The sequence below is a fragment of the Mytilus galloprovincialis genome, chromosome 10 (genome assembly GCF_965363235.1).
Source record: "Mytilus galloprovincialis chromosome 10, xbMytGall1.hap1.1, whole genome shotgun sequence".
Classification (NCBI taxonomy): domain Eukaryota; kingdom Metazoa; phylum Mollusca; class Bivalvia; order Mytilida; family Mytilidae; genus Mytilus; species Mytilus galloprovincialis.
This window is the reverse complement of record NC_134847.1, coordinates 85,397,830-85,425,650: the sequence shown is the minus strand read 5'-3', so window position 1 is coordinate 85,425,650 and position 27,821 is coordinate 85,397,830. Positions and strand designations below refer to the sequence as shown.

Below are 27,821 nucleotides of genomic sequence, written 5' to 3'. Positions count from 1 at the left end.
CTAGGTATGCAGTAAAATTTAGAAAATAAAAATAAAAATAGCCTTTGAATATTTGTCATGGGGCCTGCTGAAGGACATCTACTGGTGCAGGAGTGTCTTGCTGCATTGAAGACCTATTGGTGACCTTCTGCTGTTGTCTGTTCTATGGTCAAGACAAGTTGACAAAAAGCACTTATATGTGTACTACATTTGACAAATTTTCCTGGTTCCTATTTTTGTTGATCATGATTAAAATCTTAGTTTTTTACTAAAATTTTGTCAGTTCCCATATAAAATCTTGTTTGTTATCTATAAATTTAAAACAGAGGTACATTTGACAAATTTTCCTGTTTCCTATTTACTTAGATTTTTTGATAAAATCTTAGTTTTTGCCTAATTACAATACAACTGATACAGAATCTATAACAAGGCCAATACAGAAACAGCCAGTTCATAACACTTTTATTAAATGATTTCAAGAGAATTAAAAAACAGAAGTGAATGACCCATATAAGCCCAATACAGCTTTTTCAGTATTTGCTCTGTTTTTTTCTGTTTTTTGAAAGACTTTTAGACGTTACAAAACATTGCTCATCATTTAACATGTTTATTTTCTAATTTTAATTTATAGATTAAAAAATATAATACAAATGTTTTTATGCATAATGATATTCTTGTTTCCAAAATTCCAATAGGGAACAAATGTAATGTCAGCCATGTAGTTGAGAGGTAAAATAAAAAACTGAAGAAAGCAAATGACCAAAACGTCTCAAAAATTGGTTTATTGATACAATTACATAACAATATTATGAATAAATTCCCACAATATATTGATAGTAAAAAGTGTTATTGTATAATTTAAGGTGATGAAAACGGCTTTTCAAAGTTTGGTGATAAGAACAAGGTTTCAGCTCAACAGAAAAGACAGGATTACAAACAGACCAAATCTGTTCCTCAGTCCATGGAGTATGGTGTCAAGTCTGACACCTCTAAAGCTGACAACACAAGAACACTTCAAAACTTGAAAAAGACTGTAGCATTACTTGAGGTACCGTCTCATTTTCAGACTCCTCCCAGGTGTGTGGTCAGCGACTCCATGGATAGTCTGGACGAACAATGGAATAACGATTTCTCAATGACATCATCACAGGAGACTTTGACAGAACTAACGGCTAAAATCTCAACATTGACAACATCAGCCAATGAAAATGATACAATTGATGATGAGAATGAAAATGAGGCTGACTTTGATAATTTGGTAAAAGATGATGGTTGTGATAAGGAAGTCAGCTCTGAGACACATTCAGAGGATAAGGGCGGGGAAGAGGCAACTCAACCAATAAAGGGCATTTTAAAACATTGTGATGATGAAGAGAAAGGAGAGAAAATCTGTGAGGAAAAAAGCTTATCAGACAGTAGAAAACAAACACAGCATAATGAATTAGAGAGAAAAATTCAAGAGGAGGTCAAAAAAATATCTCAGTCTCGCAAAGAACATGACAAAAAAGAGATTTCTGGTAGGGACAATTTCCAAACAGAACATGTTAGGAAAGAAAATTCTGAAAGAGACAAAAATATTGCAGGTGTCCACGATATTGATGAAGAAAGGGATGCAAGAAAACAGAACAATGAAGACATCCACCATCTGAGTGGCAGTCTGAAAAAGCAACAGTCATCATTGCCTAACTCAGCTCCTAAAAATTTAGATGCTACATTTGTTGATTACGATCGACATTGGAATACTAGAACAACATTGGCTCATGAACATAAACATAAAAATGAACCACAACTGGTCAAGATCAGGAAGTTAGACTCAGTCACTGCTGTAGATAGGGTAATTATTATAACTTTGAATGAACGGAGTCTGTCCCTGTTAACAGGTTGATTCATGATAATGATGTGAGTAAGCATCTGACAAGTTTTAGAATTTATAATCTTCATTAGGTGTTATTCAATTTGAACTTCTGTAGGCTTGAATTTCTCTGAACATGGTTGAATCTTTTATTTAAAGCTCACCTGGCCCAAAAGGCTATTGTGAGCTTTTCAAATTAATTGGCTTCTGTTGTCTTTCATCATGGTCATTGTTGTTCAATGTTGCTTGTTGTCTTTTACAAAAATCTTCTCCTCTGAAACTGCTGAGCCAAACTGAACCAGTCTTCGCCAAAATCGTCATTGGGGTAGCTTGTACGTGTCTGGTGACCCTGCCTATCAACTAACATAGCCAACCTATTACTGAAAATAGAACATTGGGATAAAAATGCAAATTTTGTCTTTTATCCTAAAATCAATAATAGATGTATACCCGTAGAAAAAAACATTTGTTTTGCTTCTTGGGTAATATTCTCAAGAAAAAACTTTTAAAAGCAAAACCGATCTTAAGTCATAAGTTTTTCATCTATTGGAAATTACCTATTATTTGAAGAAACAAAAACATTTTTATCAAAAATTTTACTGAAGATATTTTTTGTCCAGTTGAAGAACTTCTTTATCAGATTCTTGCAACGATTATGAAATATATTTATGATTTACATTTTAATGGCAATCACTTTTTAAAGACTAATATAGTTTTTGTAGGAAAAGAGCATAAATGTAATTAAATAATGTAGGAAAAAAGTGTATTTTTATAGGAAGTAATAAGGGAATTTGGGATATGTGAAACACTTTTGACTTAAGATTGTACAAGTAGTTCAGCATTCTCATACTTGTGGGTTCCTTAAGCTTATTGCAATTATTGTTCTGTAATGACAATTTTTATCAAATTTATTCGTTTAACAAATTATAATGGATAGCTAAGACATTTGAAATATCAAATGTTATTAGACAAGATCTACTAATAATTCACATGGCCAAAATCACCACTCAGCATAGTTGCTCTTTCCTTAATAACAATTCAAACTACCTTTATTTTTTTAATACTAATATACTAAATATAAAGTAATTTCCTTAAAAATAAAAGTTATGAAAGAAATTAAGGAAATTAACATTGATTTGAACTGCTTTATATGGGTATTATTAAGACACAGTAGTAAACTAGTGAAACATTAAAATGTTTAGTTTTGGTAATGAAATCAATACAAAAGGGAAACATTTCTGACAATAATTAGAATACACTGATTACATACCTGGCCTTTCATTCTTTAGTTGTTTGATTAAAAAGTAGATCAAGTTAGGGAAATATTTTTATCATTGATATAAAAAAAATTAAAAAAATCAGTATCCATTTATAACATTTAAAAGTGGGGTTTTTTTTTTTTTTTTTTTTTTTTTTTTTTTTGATAAATGTGTCAAATCTTAAGTTTGAAGGAATATCTGTTAGATCTAAACCAGTAGGGATTGATACCAGCATGTCCAGAGAAAACAATTTCGCTTTAAAATGTTAAAAAAACTTTGATTGATATAAAGATTTGGAAGAAACATTTTTTCCCTTTAAAAATCAATGGGGATTACACTTACATTTTATATGGGAAAAAGGAATTTATAAAGCAGCATGGACAAGGTGAACAATCTGACATGTTTAAATACTCTCACACTCATTGTAACAGGGGGAGGAGTTAAATTATACTTCGCTATAGTGCAAGTTTCCGCAGTTTGTTGAAACAGTGAGCTAGTTCATTTCTGTTTTATTTCCCCTACTTGAACATGTACATATGTACATCCTGGTATTGTTATATTTTAAAGATAATCTAGACAGAAAACTATAAAAGTATAATTATTTATAGGGAATGATTAATCTGAAAGCTTCACGATTAAAAACTAGTGACCTTCACTTTTTAAGCTTTTTTAAACTTTCATCTTCCTTATAATTTAATGAGAGAGGAATAAATATACCTGTGTAAAGTAACTATGGTAAGTTGAGAACATCAGAATAATCATTTACATAACAATTTACTTCCTCGTTTAACTTGAAGCATCATTGATATCACTTTGTTCGTAACCATCATTCAATTGCAGTAATTCATATCCTAATTTAATATGTAAAAAGTTAAGTTGTCACTTTGTACTTTGATTAAACCCATCAACAATTTTCTATTTAAAAGTAATAAAATTATATATGTCAAAAATATATAACTAAAATTGAAAGTTGAACAAGTTGTCAAAACTTATAGGGAAATTTATGGTTTAAATTTTTGTTTTTGAACAATACATTTGTCAATGATATATATATTTACAAGTACAAGTTAATAACAACAGGAAGTTTGTGTCAGTTAATTACTGAGATAATACCATAGATCCTTTAACATTGGGGATGAAATCTTCTCATGTATTATATGTCTCGGCATATATTTAATATTATTTAAATTTGAGGTTAAATAAATTTATACATAAATGGATAAAATGTGACTTAAACAACTACTTTTATTGTGAAGTTGATGCCTGGAAATAATTTACTAAATTTTGTGAAGTTAAAATTTCATTGGATATATGTGAGGCAGACAAATATAGAATTATATATGATTCAGGTAAGAATGACATGTAGGAGTAGACATTGTCTTTTAACATTATGAATTTGTTTCAAATCAAAATTATAACAAAATAGGAAACTAGACTATGAAATTATAAAAATATAGATTGCTCTGTCGTGTCTGTACTCTCTGCAAGGCAAAGTACAGGCCAGTTCTTGTGTAGGCTTTTGGAATGAATGAAACACTTCATTTAAATACTTTTTAAATGGATCTAAACATAAGTTGGAGATGTTGGAAAATAGCTATAGTCTGGATATAAGAAAATAGAACACTTATATAATTAACAACACGTTGGGGTCTTAAAACATTAATAAGGAAGTGGAAATTACCTGTTTGCGAGAAGCCCAACACACCATAAAGGAGAGAAGATTATCAAATGAGCAAACCAAAACTATTTAGTCAAATAAAGGGAGATAACACCAAAGTCAACATCTAAACAACAATTTACACAATGTCACAAAGAAAACTAAAGATAGAGAAACACAAACACAACTAAAAACTAGCAATTAATTTCTCCACCACTATCGACATCCACCATGGTACGCACCATGAATGGTAGGAAACATGATATCCTGGGCATTGGAAATCTTCAGTAAAACTTTTCATCCAGTAGAATTTTTATACGCCCGTCAAAATTTTGATGGGACGTATTATGGTATAAAAATGTCTGGTGTCCGTCCGACTGGTGTCCGTCCGTCTGTCCGTCCCTCCATCTGTCTGTCTGTCTGTCTGTCTGTCTGTCTGTCTGTCTGTCCGGCGTAAACATGTTGCACCGTAACTTGAGAACCACTTATCCAAATTCCATGAAACTTAATATAGTTGTTTCTTATGATGGTCAAATGATCTGTATACTTTTTGGTGAAAATGAGATTTAAACTTTTTGAGTTAAGGCACTTTGTAACTAAAACAGGGGTGTGTTTTTTTCACATGTCACACCGTATCTCAAAAACTATTCTTCATTATGGCTTAAAACTTTAAAGACTTCTTAGTTATATTAATCTTAATATCTGTATACTCTTTGGTGATGATTCAACATTTCATTTTTGAGTTATTGAGTATTTTGTAAAAAAGGGGGAGGTTTTTTTTACATGTCGCACCATATCTCAAAAACGATTTATGACTATTGCTTAAAACTTTACACATGTCTTTGTTATATTAATCTAAAGATCTGTATACTTTTTGGTGATGATTCAAAATTTCATTTTTGAGTTATTGAGTATTTTGTAAAAAAGGGGGAGGGGTTTTTTACATGTTGTGCCGTTTCTCAAAAACAATTTATGATTATTGCTTAAAACTTTACACACTTCTTGGTTATATTAATCTAAAGATCTGTATACTTTTTGGTCACTTCTTGGTTATATTAATCTAAAGATCTATACTTTTTGGTAATGATTCAAAATTTTCATTTTTGAGTTATTGAGTATTTAGTTAAACAGGGGAGGTTTTTTTTTACATGTCACGCTGTATCTCAAAAATAGTTCATGAATTTTGCTTAAAACTTTACACACTTCTTTGTTATATTAATCTAAAGATCTGTATACTTTTTGGTTTTGATTTAAAATTTTATTTTAGTGATATTTAGTTTTTTGTAAAAAAAAAAAAAAACAGGGTTAGGGGTTTCACATGTCCCGCTGTGTCTAAAAAACAATATATGGTTATTGCTTAAAACTTTCTCAGAAACTATTTATGATTATTGCATAAAACTTCCACACAAGACGTCGGGCGTATCATGCGCTCATGGCGCAGCTGTTTATTATAGATGTGAGACAAACTATGGTCTCTTGTTACAGTTTTTCATACTGGGAAACATGTATAATATTTGTCTAAATAAAGTTTTTAATTACTTTCTACAAAACTTCCTTATTTATATGCTAAAATCTGTAAATTACCATGAGCTCATCATTTTTTCAAAACATTTTTTTTAAGCACTAGTGGTAATTACAAAGGGGACATTAAGTTTCTACTTTGCTCATCTGTATTTCTGTCCTTCCGTCAATATTGATAATTTCCCAAAATTGCTTTCATCACCTTTCTTAATTTGCCTCAACTAATTGTTATGAAACTTGTGGAGACCATGCTTATTACTATAAAATACAGATCAAGTTTGAAATTGGTTGGTTTCACGTAAATGACCCTCTCCAAATGGAAACATTGTTGAATTTTTCTTTTCTGTTCTCTATCTTAAGGATGTATTCTGCTGACTTTTCAGTCTCGTTCAGTCTCGTTGAAATCTCGTTCTTGAATTATTTCGAAAACATGTGATACAAGTGGAAAATATCAATGAATTTTAAAAATATTATAATCAAACATAACTATGTGAAAAAATTGTGTATTTACAATGTATGGTTTTTGAGTAATCCAGTTTTCAAATTTTACGACAAATCAAGTCAGTATTTTTAGCCAAAATTTTGAGAAAATGGGTGAGGGATACAAAAAATGATTTTACAAGAATTATTTATATCCCATATCATTTTGGTCTTTTCAAATTTCTTGGATATGTATTTTTTCAATAATTTAATAACAAAAAAATTGAAATAATATGCATTTTGTTCTTAAAACTGAGAAAAATCACAAAAATACAAAATTGACAGCATGGTAAATTTTACACAAAAAAGCGTCAAAATATGATAAAACTTTCTTATATTAACACCTACCTATAGTTTTTTTAAGTAAAATTTATGCAGATTGGTCCACTTCATCTTTATCGAAAGTATGAAAAAAAGTTTAATTGTGGAACTATGATTTTTTATACGCCCGTCGTCTTTTAGACGGGACGTATTATGGTATACCGTTGTCCGTCCGTCCGTCCATCGTCCACACTTCGGACAATAACTCTAAAACACTTACACCAATTTCCATGAAACTTAAGTGAATTGTTTATGACGTAAGCTCCCTTTCATTTTTTTTTAATTTTAGATTTTAAGTTTTGGATTTATGGGGCTTTATTCATAAAAAAGGGGGGATTTGCAACACTTTGGACAATAACTCAAAAAGACTTTTACCAATGTCCATGAAACTTTGGTGAATTGTTTATATCTATTGATGTAAGCTCCCTTTCAATTTTTATAAATTTCAGATTTTAAGTTTTGGATTTATGGGGCTTTATTCATAAAAAAAGGGGGATTTTCAACACTTCGGACAATAACTCAAAAAGGCTTTCACCAATGTCCATGAAACTTTAGTGAATTGTTTATATCTATTGATGTAAGCTCCCTTTCAATTTTTATAAATTTAAGATTTTACATTTCCGTGTTATGAATTTTTATGCTTAAAAAAGGGGGGATTTTCCAATTTTGGGACAATAACTAACACTTTCACAAAATTTTATGCAACTTTGATAAATTGTTTATATCTATTGACATAAGCTCCCTTTCCATTTTTATAAATTTTAGATTTTACGTTTTCTTAGTAATGAATTTTTATACTTAAAAAAGGGGAATTTTATGAAACTTTGGTGAATATATTAATGTAACATCCCTTTTGATTTGTATATATATTTCTAGTTGATCATATAAATTCATTTAAAGCATAAAAGATAAGTTAAAAGAGCAACGGGCGTATCATGCGGTAAAGCGCAGCCCTTTATTTCACGATAATAGCCCAAAAATAGGTAAAAATCGATGAAAAATGGGAAAATCATCAAAATTGGGCATTTTCAAAGGGCCGTAGCAAAAAAGAAGTGCACCACCATATGATTTTTTCTTCACCAATTATTTTGTTGCAGTCTTATAAATGTAAAAATCAGGTTAAGAAAAAAAGTTTAATTCTAGAAATTTTTGGCTCCTCAGAGGTGTACGTACATCCTTAAGTTTGCCTCAACCAAATGTTACGAATCTCATAAACATTGGTCATTACCATGATTACCACTAAACACTGATTGTGTTTGGATTTTTGTGGTGTCATTTTAAAATTTTAAGAGTTATACTCCTATTTAAACATGTTTTTTTGTGTTTCTGTTCTTTCATTTAAGTTTGCCTTATAACCAAATGTTATGAAACTTACACAAAATGTTTTAAATTACCACAAAACTCAGATCTAGTACAGGTAGTATGGATATGGGAAGCATCTATTTCACCATTCTTGAGTTATGTCCCTTTATAATATTATATGCAAGTGGGTATTTGTTTAAATATAGGGAATATATCTGATATAATTTTCATTCATCACCTAAGATTTTTAAAGGTAAAAAATAAACTCTTACAAGATCTTCATTTTTACCTGGTGACACTAGTTCTGTGCATGTTGTTCTAGGGAAGTTTAAGACCAAATGACAAACCAAAGTATTTGTTAGAGGTTATATGCTAATCTAAAGGGATGTTTATGATCCTTAAAATCAATTCATTGAAATAGAATAGGTCAGTCAGTGTAAGATTTTGATAAATTTCTCATACAAACACAATTTGTAATATTTACCTTTTGAAAACTAAATTAAAGTTTCATGGCAAAAAAAAAAATGATTAACCAAAAAATTAAAATTGCAATGAATTCATCTAAAAACATTATGTCAAATCTGTAAAATCGATTAAAATCAGATGGGTTTGTGTCCACAATTTGTCTTTCTAAAAATGTTAGCCAATTCTTATTGTGTCTACTCAAGCCTCTAAATATAAGAGCACCTCTGAAAAAATTGTTTCAAGAAAGATAACTCAATCATTCTTATAGTTAGTGCCTATAAAAATACTTTATTCCAAAAGTTAAAATTTGACAAAAGATATTTTCAGTATAGTATATGTCTTTAAATGAAAGCTGAAAATAGACTGAGGGAATATATATTAATTCTATTTATAAATTGTTAAGAGCCTTTAACTCAGGTATGTCTTTTCTAGGAATATGGCTTGGGTAATATTATACTTTCTACTTAAAAATTATAACAGAGAAATTCACTTGAACTATTTGGAATGTGATCTTTTTTGTAGATTCCATTCAAGGGATAGTGTTAATAATTGCCATCACAGGACCTAAAAATGATATTGTAATTAAACTTAATAAAAAATATCTAAAGTACTGGGGGATCAATATATTGAAACTGAATACTGTGGATTCATTATTGTTAGTTGGATACAAATTTTCATGGATTTTATGGATACAGATGAACCATGAAATTAAATATCCACAAACAAGTTAGTAAAAAAATCCTTAATCTGCATAAAATTGGTACTCACAAGTGAATCCACACTAACCTCATCTAACATGGTTAAGGTTTAAACTTTTCTCTGTTGAATATACATTGTGTGTATTACAAGTGATATCTACCTAAATCTTCCAACAATTTCCTGAAATTCACATTCTAAGTAGTAAGACCATTGACCCATTAAAGGATGAGTTGTAGTATGTGTTACACTGCAGATACTTATATACGAGACAAAGTTGACATCATTCAGGAAACCAGATACATGACATATATAATATATCATCTTGATTCAACGGATTATAACACTATAGCATGTTGTTAACAGTTAGGTGTTAATTACAACAGAACTAGGGATTTCTACTTATAGTTATATTACACATATTACTGGAAAACTATTTTAATTGCAGGAGAATAAAAAAGTTGAAGGAAATTCTACACATAAAGACCCTAACGGTGATGACCAAAGTCAAGTCAGGTATGGTTTACAACATAATTACTCAGAAATATGTACTTTTCCTATTATTATCAAACATGTCCCTTGCAGGGGTGTGGAAATGCTATGCCCGACTCGCCCGACTCGTACATTTGAACAACCGGACAAGTAATTATTTTTGTCTTGGTTGCCCGTGGACAAGTAAAAAAATATACAACATGTACAAGACAAAGTTCAAATCCAACAAAAACATAAAATTAATTTCAAAACGTATAAAGATGTTTAATTTATGTAAAAGAAACCAATCTTCAGCAAGTAAAAACATCAATGTTCATGACGATAAATATTACATGATACTGGAAATAGATCGATTGCCAAAATAAATAAAAATAAGTATGCGAACCAGAGTCGCGTAACATTGCATTGGCTTTGTCCATTGACCCTGGATCGTCGATTATCCATCATTTACCGGTTGTGTCATTTCTTTAAATTTTGTACATGTATCGAGATTCAGATTGACAAATACGTAATAAAAAGCTGGGCAAGCAAGACAAAAAGAATCATGAGTGGAGTAGAAAACCTTAAATGCAAACGGAGGACACAGGGTATTTAAAAAAAAAAAGAAATCACTGTCCTCAAATTTAGTATATTATGTACCTACTGGCTACAATTTTTATTAAAGGCAGTGCTTTAAGGCCTGACTTTCAAGTCATGAGGTTAATCTTTTCATACGCAATCTATGCAGGGGGTCTTTTGGCCAGAAAAAGATCCGGAAATGTTCGAATTTCTCCTCTTCTTTTTATGGTATGATATGGTTTTTGTTTCTTTCATTTACATTGGGGACTAAAGAAACGATCAGTGTGTATTGTTCGTTTTATAGAACTTGTTATTAATGTGTATTTTGCATTATAAGCAGTCAACCTGACTACAAACTATCATTATTTGTATTCCGTGTGGAAAGAGGTCGGGTCAATTTCGAGTGTTATCTGAGATCTAAAGATTTTTTAATTAGTTCAGACGTTGATATAACTATGAAAAGTCGACTGAACATGATTAATATTGCATCTTCTATAATTCAAAGCGGAATTCAGTTTATAAACGAGAAACCGTAAAGCGTTTTCAATTTGGGTATTAGTTATGTATGTTGTCTACGTATTATCCTGGTTCCCGGTACTACGTTCCGGGTATTAGCTATTTGATATATCTGATGTGTAACATTACCATCAGGTACCAGCCAATCTACGTGTGTATGTGTACATGATTTCCCGCCAAAATGACCGACTTACAGCTATGGAAAAATAGTCCATAAACGTTCCGTATAATGATATGCAAATTCATAATTAATCGTAACTTTTTTTATCTTTATATAATAAATATAACAAAATGGATTCCACAAAATTGAAAATAGCATTATTTTACGAGGATTTCTAATATTTTTTTCACTTCCGGGCGCAGTAATACGTATGTTTTGAAGGAGCTCGAAGAAATTGACAAAGTGAATTGAGAAGGAAACGGATAGATATACGTCCTTGCTATCAGGTAAAACAATTTAAATGTACAGAAAAACACATTTACTTCACACTAATAGTACAGGCTTAAGCATTTTATTGTCTTATACACGACTGTAGTCTAGTGTTTAAACGACGGCGGTGACCTACAAGGTACTGGTCATACTGGGTCAAGTCTAAATATGTCAACATATCCACGTGCTATTAGGTAGAAAGCATCGTAATGCAATATCTGCAATTTTTTCCTCCTTTATACATCGTTTAACCAGATATATTTCTCTTTCAAATACACTTAAACACGGGTTGTATGTACGTATCTTTTCTAGTGTTTTCTTGTCCTTTAATATTAAAGTTCATTTGTTGATGTTTAAATATTTTTGAACGACTGAACACAGGAGTGAATGAATGCAACAATGATATAATATACTGAAGACTTGGGCTGTACAATGATAGTGTACGTATATCATACTGATAATTATTCTAGCAGTAATTATGTTAATTTAGGATGTAATGACAGGAATTCATGAGCTATGCCTCAGGCTTTCTGAAAAATATCAATGACAATGTAAACAGGAACAAAACATTGACACGAATGATGCTCTCTTCTATGTTATAGTTATTTAGGTATGTGTGTTGCACAAGTTTCAAAAAAACTTAAGTTATAAAACTTTTTTTCAGGGCACAAACCCACTTTAAAGAGACTTGTCTACTGCCATACCAATCCTATTTTCATGCACCATTTGCAAGCAAGAGACTGAATGGTTTGCAAAATTAAAAATCAGGACGGTGTCCAATTAAACCAAAAGAACTAAACTGGATGAATATTGTAGGAGAAATCTAGAGGAAAGTTTTGATTTGTGAAATTGGTTTTCCTGAAAAGTCATTCATCCTAGCCTGCAGAAAGGAACTATAACTGTCCACCACCAACTGACGAGCTAATGTTGAGCTTCACATATGGAATTACCCAAATACCATCAATGTCTATGTTTTCAGCACAGATTTCACAAGTTATGACACAGCTGTGCTTTTTTTTTATACCTGTTAAAGAGTAGTATACTAAATTTTATTATTTTTATCAATAAATATATCTTGTGTCATTTAAGAACTTGTATTTTGCCAAAAGATGCATACTAGTGAATGAAAGTGGTGCAGTTCATTTTGCTTTGGTATATAGAATTGAATTACAATTGTTCATGTTATTGGAATGCATATAAAAATAAGGAGATGTGGTACAATGTATATACATGATATTTAGTGAGTTTATCAAGCAAAAGTGAATAAGAAATAGGTATAAGCAGTTACAGGTACTACTGTACAATCTCAAACAATGAGAAAAACTCATACCGTAAAGAGAATTTCATATTTACAAGTAAGTTTTGTTTTTGCGTTGAATAATTTTCTTCTATTGTTTTAATTGCAAATATGGGAAGTGGTTAAAATGCTAATGAGACAGCTGTTATGGCCACAGAGCCTTAATTGAAAACTTCTTTTTCATTCATACCGGTAGATTTTACCTGGAGTTAGAAACATATCTGCCAACTTTTCAAAATGCACATGGGGGTTTTACGTGAAAGATGGTTCATATAGTCATACAAAACCTTCAAGGGGGCCTTCAAATGGAAGCAGGACAAGTTGCCCCACTGGCTAATCACCCACTTTTAAAAAAACCGCCACAAACAGATTTATCAAATCGCCCCACATGTGAAATTGGTTAAATCATGTTAAATATTACTCCTGCCCTACTTATAAAAAAACGGTAATATTTAGATTAATATATATATATATAATTAAAAATAAAAACTCGCACCACTTTAATGAAAACTAATCTACACAGAATACAAACAAACCGAAAATTTATTTAATTACTATTATTGATATACTGAAATTATAATTCTAAAAAAAAAATGTATTGTTGAAGAATAACTAAGTTTTGAAGCTTAGTTATTTGCATAACAATTGAAAAGAAACCTGTTAATTGTATCATAATGCAATATAAGGAATTTAACTTATATTCAACGGGATAACATCTTTTTCCATAAATGGGGAGAGTGGCAAGACCTTTTCAGCTTTTGGTCTTCGGTGCTGAGCGGCTTTGTGCCTTTTTCACTTTCGATCTTTTATATCTGGGCGTTATGTATTCGGGTTTAGTTTTCTGTAATTAGTTAATACTTCAGTTTCTTTATGTATATCTCTTTCATATTCATTTGATAAAATTTACTGTTTGCAATAGCATGAATTGTTCTATATAATAAGAATGTTCTTATCCCGGGCCTAAAAACAATGCCGTATTTGGCGAAACCTTTTCAACTTTTTATCTCCAGTGCTGTACAACTTTGTACTTTTTTCACTTTCGATCTTTTATATCTGGGCGTCACTTGTAAGTCCTGTGTAAACAAGGCGCGTTTTTGGCGTATTGAATTTTAAACCTGATGCTTTTTGTTATCTATTAATCATGTTTTTCTTTGTCTAATATGTTCTCCTATTTATTTGTATTGTAGTCCTGTAATATGTTGTCATTTCAATGTTATATTTAACTTTGCCATTAAAGTGCGAGGTTTGGCATGCCACAAAACCAGGTTCAACCCACCACTTTTATTCCCTTTAAAAGTGTCCTGTACCAAGTCAGGAAGATGGCCATTGTTATATTATTGTTCGTTTCTGTGTGTGTTGCATTTTAACGTTGAGTCGTTTGTGTTTTCTCTTATTTTTGAGATATTGAGATCAGATGTGGCACGGTACTTGTCTATCCCTAATTCATGTATTTGGTTTTCATGTTATATTTGTTATTCTCGTGGTGTTTTGTCTGATGCTTGGTCCGTTTCTGTGTGTGTTACGTTTCGGTGTTATGTTGTTGTTCTCCTCTTATATTTAATGCGTTTCCCTCGGTTTTAGTTTGTTACCCCGATTTTGTTTTTTGTCCCTGGATTTATGAGTTTTGAACAGCGGTATACTACTGTTGCCTTTATTTGGCATTACTAAATTCATCCTGGTTAATAATATATTTATCTAGATTTCACTGATTTCCATTAGGTGGGACCAGTTGGCAGGAGTAATATTAACGGAATTTAACTTATATACAACAGGATAACATCTTTTTACATGAGTGGGGCGAGTTGGCATTAGTAAAATCTTCCTGGTTAATAATATATTTATCTAGATATTATCGTTTTCTATAAGTTGGGGCAAGTTGGCAGGAGTAATATTAAGGGATATAACACATTTCACAAGTGGGGCGATTTGGTTATCCAGGTTGGGGCAGTTTTTTTTTAAAGTGGGGCGAGTTAGTGAAAAAGTGGGGCTATTTGCTAATGGGGCGATTTGTCATGGATTCCCTTCAAATATATTCTAATGTGGTTTTTGGCTTCTTCGTGCATAAACAAGCTCATTGCCATTGTTGAATTAATTGTTTTCTTTAAAATAGTCGACAAAATTGCTCTTACAAAATTTCCATTTGGGAGCCTCAAGCTCGATGGGGGAAATACTCTGCAAATACTGACAGTTGGCAGGTATGGTCATCAAAAAAGTTGATGTGTTACTATGTACATTTACCATTATGTTACTTGATGTTCTTGCTATACACACAGTACAGAGACTAGTCAATCTTTGTGAACTTTTTATGGGAGTCATAGAATATGCGTATACAATCAATAATTAAAAATAGTCTATTTATATTGAAAAGGAAAAGTTCTTATATGTCTAAAGAAGAGGGATGAAAGACACATAAGGGACAGTCAAACTCATAAATTTAAAGCAAACTGACAAGGCCATGGCTAAAAATGCATTTCATGGCGAGGCACAGAAAATATACTGTAAACAGTAGACTATAGATATAGGTGAACTAGGTACAAAAGAACTCTAAATCTTAAATTCTACAAACCACCTCTGTTCTATGGAAGATAATGATATAACTGGACTAGAAATACACACAACCTGTAATTAACTGCCTTTACAGCGCTTTCGCGCTTTGATTTCAAAACTGCTGCAAAATTTTCCTTTACATGTCATTTCATTGGTTGGTTTGCTGTTTGGTTTCTGTCCCACTGATGTTAACCCATTTCCTTCTTTCCTAAATTTTGACACATATAAACAAATGGATTTCATTTGTTAGTGATGCACAACAGTGCTAAGTAAGAATCATATATTAGCTAACAAGAAATACTTCAATATTTATTGGGATCATCAGGGCAAGTAAATTTTTTTCCGGACAAGTAAAAATTTTAGTTTAACTTGCCCGGGGACAAGTGCTCACAACAAATATTTCCACACCCCTGCCTTGCAAACAAGGATCAAGAACATAGGCAGATTAAGGAGGAGGGTCCTTTTCTGGGAAAATGTTTGTTGATTATATAGGGAATCACTGAAGCATGACTGGAACTGCCCCCTCTTAGGCAGTCACTGAAGAACATAGGGTTTTGCACTGGTGTATATAATGATAAAGTTACACTTAAATCAGAGAATAGGTATCAGATGGCATATAGTTAATCATTTTGTTATTGTACAAAACTTCAAGAAGAAGCTGTGTTTTCCTTCATTGTGATCCTTCCATGCATGTAAACTGTATGTTTTTGGTATTATTGTATAACAATTAGTTACATATCATGTTTTTTGTTTTGTTCTTATTCAATATGAATACCATTTTCATTTGGTTCACATATAACAATACAAATATAAGTATTTAAAAGCTTTTTATAGAATATGAATACTTTAGACCTAGATTTAGAAGTTGTACTTCAATTTTTTGAAGGAAGTTAATTTTTTATGTGGATAGTGTCCTGTTATTAAGTGTATCACAGCTTATCTAGTTTATCATTGTGCTGAGTTTGTTAGAGGATCAGATATTTAACAGCTTTTCAGTGTTGGGTAACTGCAGTGTCAGCAATTTATTAGGAAGTTTGATAATCATGGTTAGTTTATCCTATGGTAAGTCATGTATATTTGGTTAACATTTGTATAAGCCATGTAAGCATTGGCACATTTCATTCCAATTGAGAAAACCCTCAGTGATGCTCTACTGATTTAGTTTGCTTTAGCTTGGTGTAGATGTTCAGATTTATGATCAGGTCTGTCTAAGGGGAGTCTACTGATTTAGTTTGCTTTAGCTTGGTGTAGATGTTCAGATTTATGATCAGGTCTGTCTAAGGGGAGTCTACTGATTTAGTTTGCTTTAGCTTGGTGTAGATGTTCAGATTTATGATCAGGTCTGTTTAAGGGGAGTCTACTGATTTAGTTTGCTTTAGCTTGGTGTAGATGTTCAGATTTATGATCAGGTCTGTTTAAGGGAAGTCTACTGATTTAGTTTGCTTTAGCTTGGTGTAGATGTTCAGATTTATGATCAGGTCTGTCTAAGGGGAGTCTACTGATTTAGTTTGCTTTAGCTTGGTGTATATGTTCAGATTTATGATCAGGTCTGTCTAAGGGGAGTCTACTGATTTAGTTTGCTTTAGCTTGGTGTAGATGTTCAGATTTATGATCAGGTCTGTTTAAGGGGAGTCTACTGATTTAGTTTGCTTTAGCTTGGTGTAGATGTTCAGATTTATGATCAGGTCTGTCTAAGGGGAGTCTACTGATTTAGTTTGCTTTAGCTTGGTGTATATGTTCAGATTTATGATCAGGTCTGTCTAAGGGGAGTCTACTGATTTAGTTTGCTTTAGCTTGGTGTAGATGTCAGATTTATGATCTGGTCTGTCTAAGGGGAGTCTACTGATTTAGTTTGCTTTAGCTTGGTGTAGATGTTCAGATTTATGATCAGGTCTGTTTAAGGGGAGTCTACTGATTTAGTTTGCTTTAGCTTGGTGTAGATGTTCAGATTTATGATCAGGTCTGTCTAAGGGGAGTCTACTGATTTAGTTTGCTTTAGCTTGGTGTAGATGTTCAGATTTATGATCAGGTCTGTCTAAGGGGAGTCTACTGATTTAGTTTGCTTTTGCTTGGTGTAGATGTTCAGATTTATGATTAGGTCTGTCTAAGGGGAGTCTACTGATTTAGTTTGCTTTAGCTTGGTGTAGATGTTCAGATTTATGATCAGGTCTGTCTAAGGGGAGTCTACTGATTTGGTTTGCTTTAGCTTGGTGTAGATGTTCAGATTTATGATTAGGTCTGTCTAAGGGGAGTCTACTGATTTAGTTTGCTTTAGCTTGGTGTAGATGTTCAGATTTATGATCAGGTCTGTCTAAGGGGAGTCTACTGATTTAGTTTGCTTTAGCTTGGTGTAGATGTTCAGATTTATGATCAGGTCTGTCTAAGGGGAGTCTACTGATTTAGTTTGCTTTAGCTTGGTGTAGATGTTCAGATTTATGATTAGGTCTGTCTAAGGGGAGTCTACTGATTTAGTTTGCTTTAGCTTGGTGTAGATGTTCAGATTTATGATCAGGTCTGTCTAAGGGGAGTCTACTGATTTAGTTTGCTTTAGCTTGGTGTAGATGTTCAGGTTGATGATCTGGTCTGTCTAAGGGGAGTCTACTGATTTAGTTTGCTTTAGCTTGGTGTAGATGTTCAGATTTATGATCAGGTCTGTCTAAGGGGAGTCTACTGATTTAGTTTGCTTTAGCTTGGTGTAGATGTTCAGATTTATGATCAGGTCTGTCTAAGGGGAGTCTACTGATTTAGTTTGCTTTAGCTTGGTGTAGATGTTCAGATTTATGATCAGGTCTGTCTAAGGGGAGTCTACTGATTTAGTTTGCTTTAGCTTGGTGTAGATGTTCAGGTTGATGATTAGGTCTGTCTAAGGGGAGTCAGTAATAGCATTTCAGTTGTATCATTTCCATTTTATTATCAGAACATACGGCCGTACAGTGACCTATAGTTGTTTCATTGTCATTTTGGTCTCTTTGTGGAGTGTTGTCTCTTGTCAATCATACCACATCTTCTTTTTTATATGTATGCATATTTCTGTGTTAACAGTTTATTTGATTAGTTTTCTATAATATAATCTATAATAATGGTGATGTACACACATAGAAATGTTTGTGTTATTTGATGTTTGACAGTATTTCATTTAACATCAATTGAACTTGAAAAGGTTGCAGGAAAATCCTAGACACACAGTCACTGAGATTAATACAAATTTTACATTGTCACTACAGAAACTGTATAGGAATAAGAAAATGTGATGTGATGGCTTAAAAAACCTCAGAAACCAAATGATGTCGAAGTAAGCAAGTAAGGGTCACCCTATGGCCTTCAACAATGTGCAAAACCAATACCTTTGATGTAGAAGTAAGCAAGTAAGGGTCACCTAATGGCCTTCAACAATGTGCAAAACCAATACCTTTGAACAAGCAATATATATAGAACACCTATGTGAAATTATGATAAAGAAAATAATAACATCCTGATTTATGTCTACTTGATGGTATAGATAAATAATCAGTGGTTAAATGTATTTTTATGCCCCATTTATTATGCCCCATTTAGGGGCATTATGTTTTATGGTCTGTGCGTCCGTTCGTCCGTCTGTTCGTTCGTCCGTTCGTCCGTTCGTCCGTCTGTCCCGCTTCAGGTTAACGTTTTTGGTCGAGGTAGTTTTTGATGAAGTTGAAGTCCAATCAACTTGAAACTTAGTACACATGTTCCTTATGATATGATCTTTCTAATTTAAATGCCAAATTAGAGTTTTGACCCCAATTTTACGGTTCACTGATAGAAAATGATAGTGCAAATTTCAGGTTAAAGTTTTTGGCTTCAGGTTAAAGTTTTTGGTCAAGGTAGTTTTTGATGAAGTTGAAGTCCAATCAACTTGAAACTTAGTATACATGTGCCCTATGATATGATCTTTCTAATTTAAATGCCAAATTAGAGTTTTGACCCCAATTTTACGGTTCACTGAACATAGAAAATGATAGTGCAAATTTCAGGTTAAAGTTTTTGGTCAAGGTAGTTTTTGATGAAGTTGAAGTCCAATCAACTTGAAACTTAGTATACATGTGCCCTATGATATGATCTTTCTAATTTAAATGCCAAATTAGAGTTTTGACCCCCAATTTTACGGTTCACTGAACATAGAAAATGATAGTGCAAATTTCAGGTTAAAGTTTTTGGTCAAGGTAGTTTTTGATGAAGTTGAAGTCCAATCAACTTGAAACTTAGTATACATGTGCCCTATGATATGATCTTTCTAATTTAAATGCCAAATTAGAGTTTTGACCCCAATTTTACGGTTCACTGAACATAGAAAATGATAGTGCAAATTTCAGGTTAAAGTTTTTGGTCAAGGTAGTTTTTGATAAAGTAGAAGTCCAATCAACTTGAAACTTAGTATACATGTTTCCTTTGATAAGATCATTCTAATTTTAATGCCAAATTAGAGAATTTATTCCAATTTCACAGTCCTTTAAACATAGAAAATGATAGTGTGAGTGGGGCATCCGTGTACTGTGGACACATTCTTGTTATAATTACAGTTATACAACAATAATAGTGGGAGGTGTACCTCAGAAAATACCTATCACCAAAGCACCACAGATGGAGGTAAGCTAATGTAAATTCACAAATTTTTGAGAGGTTTTTATTAATGCAGCTGGGTGAGAATCGCAATAATAAGAACTCTGATATGTGATACATATATATCTGTATCACAAGAGTTAATCTAGCATTTTTGTCCGTTTTTAAAAAATCGCAATAATGAATGCAGGCAATTAAATTTTAAAATGCAGCCAGAGTGGCTGAGTAGTCTTTATAGCTAGCCTGTCAACACTAAGGTTGTGAGATCGAATTCTCCACGTAGCAGGTGCTCACGCCTACCATCTTAATTGAGTAGGATTGTCGGGGAGGTCGGTGATTCTTTCCCAAAAATCCTGATTCCACCACCAATTAAAACTGACCGCCACAAAATAGTGCTTAAAGGGGGCGTAAAACATAATTTAACAAAATTATCAAAAGAAAAGTAGGGGTTAAAAACCAAAATTGTAATGGCACCACGTGGATAAAAGAGGATCCTGATTATCTGACATAAAACCAAAAACTCATCAAACAAAACAATGTATACCAACTGCTGGACAGAAACTTAACATAAACAAATGTACAATGTATAAGCAGACATGTAAAAGTAGGGAAGGGAAAAGCAAAGAAAGTTTAGTTCAGTTGAAATTGATCGTGCTTCAATCTCATTTTGTTCACTTTTCAATCGAGATCCAAAGTTCAATTTTAAAGTAAATTGTTACTGTTGAGAGACATTTTTGCTAATATAAAAATTTGATCAAATATATCCCTGAAACATGGAATTTTAATAGTTAATTTGTAAATAGATTTATATGTAACACTGTTAGTACAATTTACTAGATCAGAACTACAAAGAAGTACACAATGATAAGATCCTTGGTGAGATTGTGCTTACAGTGAAAATAAAGTCTTAACTGCAGGCTTTTAAATTAATTGTCAATTTCCAAGACTGACTTTCACACTAGGCTTAATGGCATAGGAAAACCTTTAAAATGCTCTGCTTTTAATTCTTAATAGCTGTTGAAATTGATTTTTGTTTTTTTTTCTGTTATCCTAGCATCAGAATATTAGTTTATTTATTAGCTATATAGTGAATTAAAATAATGAATTTGGTTTTACATTTTTAACAGCTGGTAAAACAATGGGATTCATGTTTTAAAATTAACAACGGTTAAAAAAAAGGCACCAGGACAGATTTATCTTTAACTCATTAGAAATAATAGATAAATATAAATGATACACTGGCACTAGGCTTATACATTTTCAGTTTTTCATGAAGTTTAAGTCAAAACTGACAAAAATTATTTTTTTAAATGCATCTTTGTATAGACTGACTTTCAGTAAACCAAATCCAATATTCTTTTAATTTGTTTAATTATGATAAAAGTGGAAAAGTGGGAGAGATCTGTTTGCGCCAAAAATGTGTCCTTTTGCACCACAACTTTTTTTCTCCAATGCTACGTTTGCATTACCTGTTTTAGAATTACATTGTATCATTTGCACCAAAAATTGGCGCAATTGATACATTTGGAAGACAAAATTTAGCGCAACTGATACCCCTGAAAAACAGTAAGTGCCGCAAAAGGACTGCTGCCATAAAAGTTTACCATTATACAAGTAGTATCTGAGTATCTGATTGCTAGTTGACCAAATAAAAATGCATAATTAATTCTCTTGTTGCACTGTTTAGTCCAGCTTAGATAAAAAACCCACTAACTTTCCCTAAAAAAGGATAAATGTTTTGCTTTATAGCATGTTAATTGATCTGATATAATGGATTGAAGTGATTATGATTTCTTTTGAAACTTTCAATCTTAACAGCTTGATTATAGTGTATTATATGTAGTATAGAAACTATGAAAAAACTTAAGTCATTGATAAAATCTGTATATGTAGGATTATAGATACAACATCCTGTTTGGTTTCCTGTTTTGTTAAGGTCACTAAGCGTGATAAGAAGGTCACTTTAATAGACATAATATGTCATTTATACACATATTAGAATATGAAAAACAACTGAATCATCCAAAATACAAATATAATTTATTATGCCCCACCTACAATAGTAGAGGGGAATTATGTTTTCTGGTCTGTAGGTCCAGCCGTTCGTCCCACTTCAGGTCAAAGTTTTTGGTCAAGGTAGTTTTTGATGAAGTTAAAGTCCAATCAACTTGAAAGTTAGTACACATGTTCCTTATGATATGATCTTTCTAATTTTAGTGCCAATTTAGAGTTTTTACCCCAATTTCATGGTCCACTGAATTATAGTGCGAGTGGGGCATCCATGTACTGGGGACACATTCTTGTTCATTGTTTAAAATAAATTTACGGCCTGTAAAAATAAATATTATGATGACATAGATTTAAAGATTTTGTTTGATGACTGCTTTTCCTTGCCCATTATGCTGATTATTTATAAGCCTACATCTATTTTGTTGAAAAATCATGAAAAGCATATATGGGTATATGTCATTGAAACATGCAGTTAGCCAGCAGCTTAAAATCAGAAAAGGCGATTTGGGCTTTGCTCATTGTTGAAGGCCATACAGTAACCTATAGTTGTTAATTTCTGCTGCATTTTGGTCTCTTGTGGAGAGTTGTCGCATTGGCAATCATACCACATCTTCTATTTTATATATAAGTTGTTAACAAATGCAAGTGGTTTTAACACCAAATGAGAAGCTTGAATAGCAACTGAAAGGCTTGATGACCAAAATTTTCCCTGAAAAACTGTCAGAAGCCATCAAAGTCAACTTTTCCTGAAGGAGTTGGAACCTTGTAGTTCGTCATGATATATTGATTTATCAATGGTTAATTCAAGCAAAGTTTTGTGGTAAATTATGTCAATACTGATACACTGACTTAACTGAGCTGAGGCTCTATATAAAAGATTTGATTGAGTCTCATATACAAATTATATTTACTTGAATTAACTTAACTTTATTCATACAATGTTTTGTATTGATTTACAGCATAATGTGACAATGAGGAGGAAAACTAGAAGGGGAGGAACAGATTTAAGTAAGTAAAGTCCTGCTAAACAGAGAAAACTCATGTGTCAAAAACAAACCAATGATGCCTAGTCAAAAAAATGAAAATTACCAAGGCTCTATGTTGAAGACTGTACCTTGACCTATAATTGTTTACTTTTATTTATTGTGATTTGGATGGAGAGTTGTCTCGTTGGCACCCATACCACATCTTCTTATATCTAATAACATAGAAAATCAAAGACTAATTAGCAACACAAACCCCATAAAAAACAAAGTAATCTCAGGTGCTCAGGAACACCTGACAGACCCTGCTCCACATATGTTACCTGTATAATTCTAAAAGATATTTTACATTTTTAGCTCACCTGGCCCGAAGGGCCAAGTGAGCTATTCCCATCACTTTGCGTCCGGCGTCCGTCGTCGTTAACTTTTACAAAAATCTTCTCCTCTGAAACTACTGGGCCAAATCAAACCAAACTTGGCCACAATCATCATTGGGGTATCTAGTTTAAAAAATGTGTGGCGTGACCCGGTCAACCAACCAAGATGGCCGCCACGGCTAAAAATAGAACATAGGGGTAAAATGCAGTTTTTGGCTTATAACTCAAAAACCAAAGCATTTAGAGCAAATCTGACATGGGGTAAAAATGTTTATCAGGTCAAGATCTATCTGCCCTGAAATTTTCAGATGAATCGGTCAATCGGTTGTTGGGTTGCTGCCCCTGAATTGGTAATTTTGAGGAAATTTTGCTGTTATTGGTTTTTATTAGCTCACCTGGCCCGAAGGGCCAAGTGAGCTTTTCCCATCACTTTGCGTCCGGCGTCCGTCGTCGTCGTCCGTCGTCTGTCGTCCGTCGTCCGTCGTCCGTCGTCGTTAACTTTTACAAAAATCTTCTCCTCTGAAACTACTGGGCCAAATTGAACCAAACTTGGCCACAATCATCATTGGGGTATCTAGTTTAAAAAATGTGTGGCGTGACCCGGTCAACCAACCAAGATGGCCGCCACGGCTAAAAATAGAACATAGGGGTAAAATGCAGTTTTTGGCTTATAACTCAAAAACCAAAGCATTTAGAGGAAATCTGACATGGGGTAAATATGTTTATCAGGTCAAGATCTATCTGCCCTGAAATTTTCAGATGAATCGGTCAACCTGTTGTTGGGTTGCTGCCCCTGAATCGGTCATTTTGAGGAAATTTTGCTGTTTTTGGTTATTATCTTGAATATTATTATAGATAGAGATCAACTGTAAACGGCAATAATGTTCATCAAAGTAAGATTTACAAATAAGTCGACATGACCGAAATGGTCAGTTGACCCCTTTAGGAGTTATTGCCCTTTATAGTCAATTTTTAACCATTTTTCATAAATATAAGTAATCTTTTACAAAAATCTTCTCCTCTGAAACTACTGGGCCAAATCAAACCAAACTTGGCCACAATTATCTTTGGGGTATCTAGTTTAAAAAATGTGTGGCGTGACCCGGTCAACCAATCAAGATGGCCGCCACGGCTAAAAATAGAACATAGGGGTAAAATGCAGTTTTTGGCTTATAACTCAAAAACCAAAGCATTTAGAGCAAATCTGATGTGGGGTAAAAATGTTTATCAGGTCAAGATCTATCTGCCCTGAAATTTTCAGATGAATCAGTCAACCTGTTGTTGGGTTGCTGCCCCTGAATTGGTAATTTTGAGGAAATTTTTGCCGTTTTTGGTTATTATCTTGAATATTATTATAGATAGAGATAAACTGTAAACAGCAATAATGTTCAGCAAAGTTAGATTTACAAATAAGTCAACATGACCAAAATGGTCAGTTGACCCCTTAAGGAGTTATTGCCCTTTATAGTCAATTTTTAACCATTTTTCATAAATCTAAGTAATCTTTTACAAAAATCTTCTCCTCTGAAACTAATGGGCTAAATTAATCCAAAGTTGGCCACAATTATCTTTGGGGTATCTAGTTTAAAAAATGTGTGGCGTGACCTGGTCAACCAACCAAGATGGCCGCCACGGCTAAAAATAGAACATAGGGGTAAAATGCAGTTTATGGCTTATAACTCAAAAACCAAAACATTTAGAGGAACTCTGACATGGAGTAAAAATGTTTGTCAGGTCAAGATCTATCTGCCCTGAAATTTTCAGATGAATCGGTCAACCTGTTGTTGGGTTGCTGCCCCTGAATTGGTAATTTTGAGGAAATTTTGCTGTTTTTGGTTATTATCTTGAATATTATTATAGATAGAGATCAACTGTAAACAGCAATAATGTTCATCAAAGTAAGATTTACAAATAAGTTGACATGACCGAAATGGTCAGTTGACCCCTTTAGGAGTTATTGCCCTTTATAGTCAATTTTTAACCATTTTTCGTAAATCTTAGTTATCTTTTACAAAAATCTTCTCCTCTGAAACTACTGGGCCAAATTAATTCAAACCTGGCCACAGTCATCTTTGAGGTACCTTGTTTGAAAAATGTGTCCGATGACCTGGCCATCCAACCAAGATGGCCACCACGGCTAAAAATAGAACAGGGGTAAAATGTAGTTTTTTGCCTATAACTCTGAAACCCAAATCATTTAGAGGAAATCTGACAAGGAGTTAAATTGTTAATTAAGTCAATATATATCTGCCCTGAAATATTCAAATGAATAGGACAACTGGTTATTGGGTTGCTGCCCTCCAATTGGTAATTTTTAAAGAAATTTTGCTGTTTTTGGTTATTATCTTGAATACTATTATAGATAGCGATAAACTGTAAACAGCGATAATGTTCATCAAAGTAAGATCTACAAATAAGTCCACATGACCTAAATGGTCAATTGACCCCTTAAGGAGTTATTGCCCTTTATAGTCAATTTTTAACAATTTTCATTAATTTGGTAAATTTATGTAAATTTTTACCAAATATTTTTCTCTGTTACTAATGGGCAAAGTTCATTATAGATATAATTGTAAGAAGCAAGAATGTTCAGTAAAGTAAGAACTTTAAACACATCACCATCACCAAAATACAATTTTGTCATGAAACCATTTGTGTTCTTTGTTTAATATGCACATAGACCAAGGTGAGCGACACAGGCTCTTTAGAGCCTCTAGTCTTGAATATTATTATAGATAGAGGTAAACTGTAAACAGCAATAATGTTCAGCAAAGTAAGATCTACAAATAAGTCAACATGACCAAAATGGTCAGTTGACCCGTTTAGGAGTTATTGCCCTTTATAGTCAATTTTTAACCATTTTTCGTTAATTAAAGTAATCTTTTACAAAAATCTTCTCCTCTGAAACTACTGGGCCAAATTAATCCAAACTTGGCCACAATCATCTTTGGGGTATCTAGTTTAAAAAATGTGTGGCATGACCTGGTCAACCAACCAAGATGGCCGCCACGGCTAAAAATAGAACAAAGGGGTAAAATGCAGTTTTTGGCTTATAACTCAAAAACCAAAGCATTTTTAGGAAATCTGACATGGGATAAAAATGTTTATCAGGTCAAGATCTATCTGCCCTGAAATTTTCAGATGAATCGGTCAATCGGTTGTTGGGTTGCTGCCCCTGAATTGGTAATTTTGAGGAAATTTTGCTGTTTTTGGTTATTATCTTGAATATTATTATAGATAGAGATAAACTGTAAACAGCAATAATGTTCAGCAAAGTAAGATCTACAAATAAGTCAACATGACCAAAATGGTCAGTTGACCCGTTTAGGAGTTATTGCCCTTTATAGTCAATTTTTAACCATTTTTCGTAAATTAAAGTAATCTTTTACAAAAATCTTCTCCTCTGAAACTACTGGGCCAAATTAATCCAAACTTGGCCACAATCATCTTTGGGGTATCTAGTTTAAAAAATGTGTGGCATGACCTGGTCAACCAACCAAGATGGCCGCCACCGCTAAAAATAGAACATAGGGGTAAAATGCAGTTTTTGGCTTATAACTCAAAAACCGAAGCATTTTGAGGAAATCTGACATGGAATAAAAATGTTTATCAGGTCAAGATCTATCTGCCCTGAAATTTTCAGATGAATCGGTCAATCGGTTGTTGGGTTGCTGCCCCTGAGTTGGTAATTTTGAGGAAATTTTGCTGTTTTTGGTTATTATCTTGAATATTATTATAGATAGAGATAAATTGTAAACAGCAATAATGTTCAGCAAAGTAAGATCTACAAATAAGTCAACATGACCAAAATGGTCAGTTGACCCCTTAAGGAGTTATTGCCCTTTATAGTCAATTTTTAACAATTTTCATTAATTTGGTAAATTTATGTAAATTTTTACCAAATATAGTTCTCTGTTACTAATGGGCAAAGTTCATTATAGATATAATTGTAAGAAGCAAAATCGTTCAGTAAAGTAAGAACTTCAAACACATCACCATCACCAAAATACAATTTTGTCATGAATCCATTTGTGTCCTTTGTTTAATATGCACATAGACCAAGGTGAGCGACACAGGCTCTTTAGAGCCTCTAGTTTTAAACTTCAGATTTTGTTTAGACCCCAATCTCTTTTTGAAGACAGTATGTTGCCTCTGGATCTTTTAATCTGATTTTGGGGTTTTTTTTTGCTCTCTAATGTGTGCCAACAGCTCCTTATATTTAATTGAAAATAATTTTTTTAAATGTTGCATAACCTTTCATTACTATAGTAACTTGTTCTGTTTTGGTAAATTATGAAGCATTCCTATGTAAAGGTAAGTTCAACAAAGATATATAGATAAATAATTTATTTGAAATGCAAGATTCTATAGAATGCTGTTTTTTATGTTAGATTGGGAATATGTGGAACATTGAAACTGTTGTTATAAAACATAAAATCATTGTTATAGAAAATCAAACTCATAGAATACTTTATTATATTTGTACCACTCAGACTGA

The 27,821-nt window shown here is 32.7% G+C and overlaps 1 protein-coding gene across 1 annotated transcript in view; it reads left to right on the top strand.

The window, feature by feature from the left end:
- The window catches only part of LOC143048673 (uncharacterized), a 70,343-nt gene that overhangs the window by 26,917 nt on the left and 15,605 nt on the right, over positions 1–27,821 (top strand). The window contains exons 10-14 of the mRNA XM_076222479.1: positions 843–1,813; positions 9,981–10,048; positions 19,914–19,980; positions 20,791–20,829; positions 22,923–22,971. Coding sequence (XP_076078594.1) covers positions 843–1,813; positions 9,981–10,048; positions 19,914–19,980; positions 20,791–20,829; positions 22,923–22,971 — 1,194 coding nt within the window. The remainder of the gene's footprint in view (positions 1–842; positions 1,814–9,980; positions 10,049–19,913; positions 19,981–20,790; positions 20,830–22,922; positions 22,972–27,821) is intronic.